This window comes from Pyrus communis, chromosome 7 (genome assembly GCF_963583255.1).
Source record: "Pyrus communis chromosome 7, drPyrComm1.1, whole genome shotgun sequence".
NCBI classification, from domain to species: domain Eukaryota; kingdom Viridiplantae; phylum Streptophyta; class Magnoliopsida; order Rosales; family Rosaceae; genus Pyrus; species Pyrus communis.
In genome coordinates, this window is record NC_084809.1 from 10404426 (window position 1) to 10417661 (window position 13236).

Here is a 13236-nt window from a genome sequence, read left to right on the forward strand (position 1 = left end):
TCAGTAAATATGATCTTTAGATAATGTGGAAAAGTAAAATAATGTCTTTGATTATTGTATGGTGCGTTAATAATAAGTGGGTGGATAAATAGGTAAGTGGATACAAGTATTAATTGCTTATAATAAATAACTACATCGGTGAAACCAAGTAACTAGAACTCACATTCATTAGAAACATGGCTTACGTTGCGTAAACTAATTGACGATATAAGTTTGGACGAACTAAAGCATACCTGCATTCGCCATAGGTGGTCACCGCTGGGCTTAACCTGATAGCGGTTATTGTAGAAATGAAGACGAGCTTCTTCCACCTCAGCTCGCTCTTCGGTAGTTCCTGCTTCAGGGTCAAACTCAAATATCTGCCTTCCCACGAAGTTGTTTGTGCTGTAGATGTATGGATCATTGCCACCATCTGCGACCTTAAGCTTCCACATTCTTCAATATTCTTTATTTAGAGAGAGAGAGAGAGAGAGACCTGTATATAGAAACTTAACTATGTTTTCAATGGACGAATGTATAAATGATCACCTTCCTTTGTGTATATATAGAGATCTGAACATAAAAATATATATACCCAGCAATTTTTATTAATGTTTTACCTAGGTATACAAGGTAAGTCAACGAGTTAGTTCAACGCAACACGGCAACAGGAAATTATTGAGCATATAGTCACACTCATAGATAAGAATGCATGCGGTAGAACTTTATTACTATCAATCATGCCAATTAACAGCCATACCTCAAAGCTTCCGAGAGGTTTTTTAATGTGTTCGGGGGCAGTATGGTATATGTCATTACACGAAGACAGTTTTTTTTTTTGTTCCAAGTGCCCCTCCACTTATATAATGACATATAAAGTAGGTATTCGTATTCTGGACATACTGAAAAATCTCTCCAAAACTTCAACCTCCACTATGCGTTACAAGTACCAACCATTATTATCTTGAAAGAAAATGATGAGTGCTTTCATTCTATGAAAATCACTTAGTGCGTGCTTGTAATCATGATCACACAATGTAAATTATTGCTCATTGCATTCAGGGCTTGATGATGTTTCAAGTGTTGAGTTGAGTTTCCATCATCATTGATGAATTATATGATGTGGCAAGTAATTTGTACATGACACGTCAATTAATAGTTTTACCTCATTAACTAATGATTATATGAATCATTTACCACATCATATAATGTGGTATAAATATATGGTCTCCTAGCATTACTCTATTCAAATAATGCGCAAAACTTTTGCAATTGATATCCTTTATTTTTTTAATTAAACAAAAGGTGTTGTTATTGACACTCAAAAAAAAAAAAATCATTCTACACTTCTTATAAATATATATCTTTTTTTATAAATATAGAAAGTTAATTTGACTCTCACAATGACCTTTGTATAGTGTCAATACTATATCAAAAGAAACATTTTTCTCAATAACCTTTTGAACATATTTTTATAATGCAGTTCACGATTGAAGTGGAAATTGACTACCGCTTATATTTCTATCATGCAGCTCATAATTCATGATTGATGTCAATAATATTTTGCTCTATTTGGAAGGACATACTTTTATAATACAGTTCACGATTGAAGTGGAAATTGACTACCGCTTATATTTCTATCATGCAGCTCATAATACATGATTGATGTCAATAATATTTTGTTATATTTGTATGACTTTTTTTAATTTATTATTAGTAAAGGAAGGGAGAATATTCGAAATTATTACAATAATTTAGGAGATGAAGAATTTTGAACCGGCTATAATGCATGTGTGAAAATTCAACATCATATTCACTAAAATATTAAATTACATGCATATTTGTATGACTTTAAGTATTCGTTCAAATTATTGAAATGGACTACCACTTTGTAATTAATGACGTTCATAATGGCTTGAAAGTGTTGCTTTCATGGTTTGTATGCTCTCTATTTTAAATTAAATTTTATCAGAAAATGCTGCAACTTATGTTAAGAGCTCCTTATTTCTGTTACGAGTTACGACCATACGTAAGCTCGTGTAGCGAGTGAGAAATGTTTTAATTATTATTTTTTGATTCAATATTAATATTTATAGCCAAATAAATTTCTAGAGCTGGCTCTTAGGTTTAATCTTTTGCGTTGGATGAGCTACACAGAACATTTGGCGCGGTTTACACTCGGGAAGGCAACGGAACCCGCTTGCAGTATTCTGCAAGATCGCAAGGGGATGCCAAAAAATTTTCTAATTTTTCTGTTGGAGTGACTCCAATACATTTTAGGTCTGATGCCAAAGGCGGTTTGAATGAGTACGGAAACAACAGGTGTCCAGGGTGAGATGCTCTGACTGGGAACTAGCCTTCTTGCTTCCATCTTTGACCCTGCTGGCTTGATATCGTTCCCACGGTCCAATTTATGCCGTGTTCAGATTTTAAGCTGATGGCCGACAAGTAGAAGCTGTAATAGTTTGACCAAAGTAACCATCTCAGCACTGGCATCCAAAATGGGAAACCAAATTCGCATCCAAAATGGGAAACCGAATCCAAATTCGCATCGAAAATGTAAAAGACGGATTTCATTAACTTGAAAAAATTATAGATGGTTGACCCCAAAAAATAAAATAAAATAATAAATATATATAGGGTTCATTAGATATTGGTCCTGAAAAATAATAATTTCTAAACATAAACCCACATATAATTAAACATCCAACAAAAACCCAAAAGTCAAATAAACTACCACATAAGAATGTAAGTAACCTACTAATACAAATTATTTACAATTTTTGCCACAACCGACACTTGAAAATTAGCTTCAATCAAGGGCCTTAAAATCTAATTAAGCATCATGACGTTTTTTCTATTTATTTATTTATTTATTTTTAATTTCTACAACAATCTAGTGCATTACTTTAAATAATGACTACATTATTATTCGGTGTAATTATTCTCCTTATATATAATAGTTAAACGTCCCTACTTTACCTGTATAAATAATATCACCCTATTGCCTGTAATTTACCTACATTATATAAACAAAATATTCTCATATTTCTTTTTGCAATTTACCTATGATATATGCAAATAATATTCTCATGTTTTGTTGGCATTTTCCCTATATTATGCAAGTAGGTAAATTAATATAATAGTAGGTAAAATATGCAAGTAGGTAAATTTCAATAATAGTAGGTAAATTATGCACACGTGATTTACCTACATTTTTTATGTGAATCAAATATCTAGACTGTATATGTAAATAATTTACCTATAGTTGGTTCTTTTCTTTTTCTTTGTCCTAAAATTAATTTAAATGCAATTTTTATCTCCTTTAATTTATATATTTTTACTTTGACAACAATTTTTTTTTTTTTTTATATTTTGAAGTACAATAATTTACCTATATATAATATGGACACGTTGTAATGGTAAATTGGAATTCGAGAGCCAAACTAACCAACAAATCCCTACATTTATATGCAAAATATTATTTTTGTAAAATCATTAATTCTCCCTTACAATTTGTATGGAATTAATTATGTACATTAAACATTCAATAAGGGTGTTTTAGGCATCCAAAAAATTTTAAATGGATAAAGTCAAATATAATTAATGAATTTGCTTATGTGAAGTCTAGTCAATGGGGTTTTATTTGATCAAAAAATTTACATCGGGTTTTATGTGGAGAAAATTGAGTTTTGTGGGCTAAAGTCATATTTTGTAGAACAATACCAATTTGAAATATCTTTCTTTGATTTCATTGAAAAACATTATGAAACCAAAAACAAACTTACGGTTGTTACCAAAGAAAATTGGGTTAAGGAAGACAAAACTTTGATTTCTTCCAATCATCCTCCCAAAGAAACTATTTTAATTTCCACTGGCAATACCAATATTTCAGCAACTCCTTTCAAAATTCCAAAAGAGGATTCAGGTTTTAAATCTATCATTGAACAGAACAATTTTACAAACCAGAGTCTTCATACTATTGGAAAACAGTTAGACAAAATTGAAACCAAAATCGACAAATTATCTCAACCAAAATCTTCTCAAAAAGAAAAACCATTAGTGAACTTTACTGATACTTCTTCAAGTTCTACTGCTTTAAAGTCCATGACTACCATGCAAAAAATAGACCAAATGCTCAATGAGCTCAAAAAAGAGAAAGTTGTTAGTGTTTTACAAAACCATGATGTTTCTGTCGAAGAAGAAAAAACATCTACTTCAGACTCTTCTCAGGACACAGAAACGGATAACTCTCTTCAAAAGATTGAACATGCTTTTCAAAACATTGATCTTCAACCAACTTTTGATTTAAAACGTATTCGTACTCATCCAGTCAATCCCACTTCTCTTACAAAAAACTGGTATTCCAGACCAACACCTCCTGATCTTCAATTTGAGGAAAGAAATATTATAAATCAATTTTCAGTCTCTGCTGACAAACTCTATGAATGGAATATAGATGGATTGTCAGAACAAGAACTCCTCAACAAACTCCAACATATGTCTATGGTTGCTAATAGCTATATTTCTAATCACAATTTCACACAAACACAGATTGTTGATCTTCTCGTCACTGGATTTACCGGAATGCTCCATTCTTGGTGGGAGAAGCACTTAACTTCTCATTCCAGAGATGAAATACGTCATGCGGTTAAAAAAGATAAGGAAAGACTTCCCATCTTTGACGAAACGATAGGACAGGGAATACCCGACGGAGTAAACACATTACTCTACACCATTATAGAGCACTTAATAGGAACACCTAGCAACGTCACTACTCGTATCCACGACCAACTGAGTAATTTAAGGTGTCCAACCTTAAGTGATTTCAGATGGTATAAAGATGTTTTTATTTCCAGAGTCATGCTTCGCGAAGATAGTAATCAACCTTTTTGGAAAGAAAAATTTATCAATGGTTTACCAAATCTTTTTGCTCACAAAATCCGAAATGTTTTAGTAAACGAAAAAGGTGTCATACCTTATCATACCCTTACTTATGGGAACATAGTTAATGTTATCCAAAAGGAATGATTGAAAATGTGTATCGACATGAAGATTTCAAAACAAGTCAACAAAGACAAATCTATTGCTAAATATGAACTTGGAACATTTTATGAACAATATGGTTTACCTCCAATAGCTCCTTCGAGCAAAAAGAAAAAGGCTCAGCACACTAGCAAGTTTTCTAAACCTTATTCCAGATTTTACAAAAACAAAAGGTCTTCCAACAAACCTTTTCAAACCAACAAGTTTTATGAAAAACCGTTTTCAAACCCCAAAAAGAAACCTTTTTGAAAATCTAAAAAAGATTTTCAAAATAAAAAAGGAAAATGCTACAAATGTGGCAAATTTGATCATTTTGCAAACGAATGTAAAGTTAAGAAAGCGATTAACCAGCTGAAAATCTCTGACGAAGAGAAAGTACAGCTTCTCCAGGTTTTAGAACTTAGAAACACCGACTCTAGTCAATCAGATAGGGATTTGGAATTATCCTCTTCTAATCATAGCAGTTCAGACGAAGTATCTTCGCCAAACATTAAGTTTGGATGCACAGACACTTGTTGTAACAAAATTTCAGTGCTTAATAAGCAAGAAGAACAAGAAGAATTTTTAATGGAATTAATCAGTAAAGTTGATGATCCCAATTTGAAATCTTTTTATTTGAAAAAACTCAAAAATTTGATTTCTCTCCAAGAACCTGGCACTAGCCAGACTCCACCCCAAAAGATTTCTCTCAGTACAACTTTGGAACGATTTAATAAACCTAAAAAGGAAATCAACATCAAAGATTTGCAAAAAGAAGTTAATCAAATCAAATCGGAAATTAGATTTTTAAAGTCCGAAAATACAGAAATTCGTTCACAACTCAGTAGAGTCCGTACTCAAGCACTTGTAGAAGAACACGGCAGTTCTTCTTCAAACTCCGATTCTGATGCTCAGTCGAGCAAAGCTTCTTCAAAAGATTTTGTTTTAAGTCTTTTAGACAAAATCAGAATTAGAAAATGGTATTCTAAAATCAAGATAATAATCGAAGATTTTCATTTAGAAACCATAGCTTTAATTGATTCGGGTGCAGACTTGAATTGCATTCAAGAAGGGTTAATACCTACCAAGTATTATCACAAGTCCACTGAAATACTTAGTGCTGCAAATCAATCCCCGATGAAGTTAAAATATGAAATTCCCAAAGCTCATGTTTGTCAACAAAATGTTTGTTTTAAAACTCCATTTGTTTTAATCAAAAATATTTCTGATCAAGTTATTTTGAGACTCCCTTTCATTGCTTTAATTTATCCTTTCAAAGTTCATCATAACTGCATTTCTACCAAGGTTTTTGGCCAAAAAATTACTTTTGAATTTTGAATGGAAACATATCTTAAAAGGTTAAAACAACTTCAAAAAGACAGTATTTCCAAAACTCTCAACCAAATTACTGCAAAATCCCAACAAATTAATTTCTTACAAGAAGAAATTAAACACAAAAGAGTTGAAGAACAGCTAACAAATAAGTCTTTGTTAGAATCTATTAGCCAGTTTTCTAATAAACTTGCTAAGGAAATCTGTTCAGATCTCCCCAATGCTTTTTGGCATCGAAAACAACATATTGTTAAACTACCTTATGTTAAGAATTTTAATGAATAAAAAATCCCCACCAAAGCACGACCTATTCAAATGAATCAGGAAGTTTTAGAGTTTTGTAAAACAGAAATCAACCAGCTTTTACAAAAAGGAATCATCCGGAAAAGTAAATCTCCATGGTCTTGCCCTGCTTTTTATGTTCAAAAAAATGCAGAATAGGAACAAGGTGTTCCAAGATTAGTTATTAACTACAAACCCTTGAATGATGTTTTAGAATGGATTCGTTATCCAATTCCCAACAAAAGAGATTTGATAAAGAGACTTTGTCACATCCCGGCCTGGGGCAGATCACTCCCCTGGACGATGTGGGATGTCACAGACTTTCTCAAGCAACACTTTTTTCTAAATTTGATATGAAATCAGGTTTTTGGCAGATTCAAATTCATGAATCTGATAAATATAAAACTACTTTTGTAACTCCTTTCGGACACTATGAATGGAACGTAATGCCTTTCGGCTTGAAAAATGCACCAAGTGAATTTCAAAACATTATGAATGAGATTTTTAATCAATATAGTCACTTTTCAATTGTTTACATTGATGATGTACTAATCTTTTCAAAATCAATAGATGAGCATTGGAAGCATTTGCATGCATTTGCTAGGATCATCAGGTCCAATGGATTAGTTGTTTCGGCAACCAAAATTAAGTTATTTCAGACCAAAGTTAGATTTTTAGGTTACCATATCTACAGATCTACTATCCAACCCATCGATAGAGTCATCCAGTTTGTTGATAAATTTCCAGATCAAATTATTGATAAAACCCAACTTCAGCGATTTCTTGGATCTCTCAATTATGTTTCAGAATTTTATCCTCATCTTCGCCAACAATGCAAACCTTTATTTGATCGTCTCAAGGAGAATCCTCCATCATGGTCTCAAACTCATACTTCTATTATCAAACAGATCAAAAATCATGTCAAGACTTTGCCTTGCCTTGGCATTCCAACTCCCGACTCATTCAAAATAGTCGAAACCGATGCATCTGATTTTGGTTATGGAGGTATCCTCAAGCAGAAAACTTCTTCCGAAGCTCCTGAACAAATTGTTCCTTTCCATTCAGGAGTTTGGAATCCTACTCAAAGTAATTATAGTACTATTAAGAAAGAGATATTATCTATTATATTATGCATTAGCAAATTTCAAAATGATTTATTAAATCAAAAAAATTTTGGTTCGTGTTGATTGCAAATCTGCAAAACATGTTTTATAGAAAGATATTCAAAACATTGCATCAAAACAAATTTTTGCACGCTGGCAAGCCATATTAAATATTTTTGATTTTGAAATTGAGTACATTAAAGGCAGCCAAAATTGCATCCCAGATTTTCTAACCAGAGAATTTTTGCAGGGGAAGAATGGGCACTAACCAAAGAAGGCTTCCAGCCACTCTTACCCAAACCCCAGCACCAGTAAAACAAGAGTCGATTCCCGACTCTTCATCGACCTTAGCCATCACAAACAGATTCACTCCCCTAGGATCTACTATAGGAAATATCCGACCAAATTACCAAACAGCATTAGCTACCCCATATGATCCATACTCATCAGTTCGATCCCCATCACCGTCAGTTCCAAAAACACCTAGCTTTGCTAAATCATCACCATATATTCAAAACCCAACTTCTGAAAAGCTTTTTTGCATCCCTCTTCATATTGACAAAAATCAACCCCCATAACGTATTGCTAAACTTCTTTTACCCCCCAAATTTTCATTATCTTCCAACAGAATCCTACAAAAGCCTCAAATATTACCAGGTCATTCTCTCTGAGACCGAAAGCATTGCTATTAAGCCTATTTACAGCACCACTCACCAAAACAAAATATTATACAATTCCCTCCACATTGGAAAATTTCTCTCTGAGCAAGAATGGGGAATTCCCCTTTATCATACCAAACCACTTCATACCCAGCATGTTCTCATACCGAACAACCATTATAATTATTATGATTACATACAGGCGTGGACTAACATTTTCTTTCATCAGACAGAAGATTTTAGTCATTCATGGTTCGTGACCTTTGACAAAAGTTTCAAGCTAAGATTCCCAGCATGGTTCCCAGACTGGTGGGCTACTCATGACCCAAACATTTCTCTTGTTCCAGATGACCTTCGTCAAGCATTAAGCAATAGCTTCAAGATTGGCTTTGATCGCAACCGCTTTGACAGCAGGGTTTCCCTATTTTCTTTGTTTATGGCCAAGTACAAGGTCCCGTGGATTTTGAAATGGAACTTCCAAGCAGACAATGGTGGAATTTACAGAGCCTGGGTAAAGTGGTGGGACAAATTCAACCACCAAAAGATCATTGATTTAGTTCGTGCAGAATTTCCCCATAGTTCAGCTCCATCAATTTCTGCACCTTCTACACAGGCTTTGCCAGAAACACAGCATTTTCCTGAACTACCAAAAGCTCAGGAACCAGTTCAATCTTTATCGGACATTAGTCCATCTTCCTCCCTCAAAGGAAAATCCAAGTCGACCAAATCCTCCAGTTTGAAGAAAGAAAAATCTTCAAAGACTACCCAACTTCTGGATTTGGCCCAGCAGCTTATGGCAGAAGCGGCAATGCTGCAGAAGAAAGGAAGTTCAGACTCGAACTCAGATACATCTGATGCTTCGTCTCAGCTTCCCGCCAAATGGGCAGATCAGGTGGATCTCCAAGATGCCCAAGATCCGTTCGAGTATTGATTTTTCAGAGGTGCATTATTTGCCCATGTGATCATATCCAAAACAGCATCATCAGCAATAGCAGTCATCATTTCATTTTCAGACAAGCCACTATTTTCCAACAGTGAAAAGCAAAAAATTCACTGTTCATTCAGCTTTTATAAAAGAAACAGCGTGATTCCACAGTAAAAATCCATGATTTGCCTGCCAGCTTTCCCAGCCTTTGGCATGTGCAAACGGGATTCCCAGATCTAGGCTCCCAGCCTCAATCATTCTCTCGACACCATAAAAGAAGAGCTCATTCACATAGCAAGGGGACTTCGAGTCGAGAAATTCTCTGCGTATTCTAAAACAGCAGAGAAAATTTTCAGTGAAAACCCAAACACTTGTAATACATATATCATTATCCAGGATGCCTACGAGCTCCACCTTGTTTATAATCATCATCTGCCATTAGGCAAAACAGTTTGTAATCTGCATTGCAGTAAGTTTTAATAAAACTTATTTTCAAAATCTATCTGCATCACTAGATTAAATTCATTATTTTCATGAATACATCACCTATGTTCAACTTGATCTTATGTCTTCATGTTATTGTTGATCATACATGGATATTTCGTTTCAATCAACCTCAGTTCTTTTTGATTTATTATCTTGAAATGCTACTCTGTTTATATGTATTTTACTTCCGCACTCTTAATTCTATGGACGGTTTTACCTCCTACCAGTAGTTCCGCCCCATCTGGGGAAGGCGCAGAGAATTCTGCTTTTTATGTTCAAAAAAATGCAGAATTGGAACGAGGTGTTCCAAGATTAGTTATTAACTACAAACCCTTGAATGATGTTTTAGAATGGATTCGTTATCCAATTCCCAACAAAAAAGATTTGATAAACACACTTTCTCAAGCAACTGTTTTTTCTAAATTTGATATGAAATCAGGTTTTTGGCAGATTCAAATTCATGAATCTAATAAATACAAAACTGCTTTTGTAACTCCTTTCGGACACTATGAATGGAACGTAATGCCTTTCGGCTTGAAAAATGCACCAAGTGGATTTCAAAACATTATGAATGAGATTTTTAATCAATATAGTCACTTTTCAATTGTTTACATTGATGATGTACTAATCTTTTCAAAATCAATAGATGAGCATTGGAAGCATTTGCATGCATTTGCTAGGATCATCAGGTCTAATGGATTAGTTGTTTCGGCAACCAAAATTAAGTTATTTCAGACCAAAGTTAGATTTTTAGGTTACCATATCTACAGATCTACTATCCAACCCATCGATAGAGTCATCCAGTTTGCTGATAAATTTCCAGATCAAATTATTGATAAAACCCAACTTTAGCGATTTCTTGGATCTCTCAAATATGTTTCAGAATTTTATCCTCACATTCGCCAACAATGCAAACCTTTATTTGATCGTCTCAAGGAGAATCCTCCATCATGGCCTCAAACTCATACATCTATTATCAAACAGATCAAAAATCATGTCAAGACTTTGCCTTGCCTTGGCATTCCAACTCCCGACTCATTCAAAATAGTCGAAACCGATGCATCTGATATTGGTTATGGAGGTATCCTCAAGCAGAAAACTTCTTCCGAAGCTCCTGAACAAATTGTTCGTTTCCATTCAGGAGTTTGGAATCCTACTCAAAGTAATTATAGTACTATTAAGAAAGAGATATTATCTATTGTATTATGCATTAGCAAATTTCAAGATGATTTATTAAATCAAAAATTTTTGGTTCGTGTTGATTGCAAATATGCAAAACATGTTTTACAGAAAGATGTTCAAAACATTGCATCAAAACAAATTTTTGCATGCTGGCAAGCCATATTAAGTATTTTTTATTTTGAAATTGAGTACATTAAAGGCAGCCATAATTGCATCCCAGATTTTCTAACCAGAGAATTTTGCAGGGGAAGAATGGGCACTAACCAAAGAAGGCTTCCAGCCACTCTTACCCAAACCCTAGTACCAGTAAAACAAGAGTCTATTCCCGACTCTTCATCAGCCTTAGCCATCACAAACAGATTCACTCCCCTAGGATCTACCATATGAAATATCCGACCAAATTACCAAACAGCATTAGCTACCCCATATGATCCATACTCATCAGTTCGATCCCCATCACCGTCAGTTCCAAAAACACCTAGCTTTGCTAAATCATCACCATATATTCAAAACCCCACTTCTGAAAAGCTTTTTTGCATCCCTCTTCATATTGACAAAAATCAACCCCCATAACGTATTGCTAAACTTCTTTTACCCCCAAATTTTCATTATCTTCCAATAGAATCCTACAAAAGCCTCAAATATAACCAGGCCATTCTCTTTGAGACCGAAAACATTGCTATTAAGCCTATTTACAGCACCACTCACCAAAACAAAATATTATACCATTCCCTCCACATTGGAAAATTTCTCTCTGAGCAAGAATGGGGAATTCCCCTTTATCATACCAAACCACTTCATACCCAGCATGTTCAAACTTCCTGATTCATTTGAATAGGTCATGCTTTGGTGGGGATTTTTTATTCATTAAAATCCTTAACATGAGGTAGTTTAACAATATGTTGTTTTCGATGCCAAAAAGTATTGGGGAGATCTGAACAGATTTCCTTAGCAAGTTTATTAGAAAACTGCCTAATAGATTCTAACAAAGACTTATTTGTTAGCTGTTCTTCAACTCTTTTGTGTGTAATTTCTTCTTGTAAGAAATTAATTTGTTGGGATTTTGCAGTAATCTGGTTGAGAGTTTTGGAAATACTGTCTTTTTGAAGTTGTTTTAACTTTTTAAGATCTGTTTCCATGCAAAATTCAAAAATAATTTTTTGGCCAAAAACCTTGGTAGAAATGCAGTTATGATGAACTTTGAAAGGATAAATTAAAGCAATGAAAGGGAGTCCCAAACAAAAAAAAAAAAAAAATATATATATATATATATATATATATATTATAGATGGAAACCCCATTACCATGAGATACAAACTCATGTGTAAAAGGAGAAGCATATTGTTGCAACCAACTTGACTACCAATATATTAGAATGTCATAAAATAAAAAATAAATAAAACACTACATTCAAATGTTTAACTGTTCTAGGGAAGGAAACATATCCCCAGCTATCATCCAACATTGCAGTCCATAAAATTCATTATAAAGCAATGAAAGGAAGGACATGCCAAAAGGATAAACTAGGGCTGGGAACGGGCCGGGCTGGGCCCATTTTTGAAGGAACCAGACCTACCCATTTTAAAAAGTAATGGGGTGGGTCGGTCCGGGTAAAAGGATTTTGAGTTTTGGAACCAGGCTTTACCTGACCCGTTATTTATTAGACTTGCCCCGCCCGGCCCCACGGGTCCAACTCTTTTTTTTTTTTAATTTTTTTTTATATAATTTATAAACTGAGAATAGGCACAATTCGACTTCAATCGCCGCGTCGGTTCCAGGCATGGAGACCCACAATCTGACCACAACAGGCATCCACTGCTTCGTGGGAGTGGATGCAATTAAGTTTACTAATCGAAGGACAACAATGGTGGAAGCTCCGTCGTCACAGCTGCAGCCGAGGCTCCGTCGTCGCAGCTGCCAAAATCTGAGCCTCTCTTTGCAATCCACGCTCAGACCCATCAAAGTGAGTAATCCCTTTTCTCCGGATCCCAAAACCCGCTCAGGTTTGATAGGTCTTTCGCCTCGTACAGCCCAAACAAGGCTTCCCCTTGCCTGATGGTGCTCGTTGAGAGGTGAGAAAGGGAGGGGGAACGGTCCATAGGTGGTGATAGTGCTCGCCGGAGTGTGCGCCACTATGGTTGAGGTCATGGTGGGGTGTGGGTGTAGTGTGTCTGTGCTCCGGGAAGGAAAGTTGCAAAGATAAGGGAGAAGAAACGAGGAGAGGAATGAGGGAGAAGGTTCGAGAGATTGGGGGAAGGGGAAA

General features: G+C 34.8%; 1 protein-coding gene across 3 annotated transcripts in view; it reads right to left on the reverse strand.

Moving 5' to 3' along the window:
- LOC137739044 (beta-amyrin synthase-like) overlaps nt 1-13236 on the reverse strand; it is a 51759-nt gene that overhangs the window by 5673 nt on the left and 32850 nt on the right. For 2 of the 3 annotated variants that reach the window (XM_068478519.1, XM_068478518.1), the window contains exon 1: nt 234-494. The exons of the other annotated variant lie outside the window; for it this stretch is intronic. In XM_068478519.1, coding sequence (XP_068334620.1) covers nt 234-434 — 201 coding nt within the window. In that variant the 5' untranslated portion in view covers nt 435-494. Of the gene's footprint in view, nt 1-233; nt 495-13236 lie in introns of those variants that run through there. 3 annotated transcript variants of the gene reach the window in all.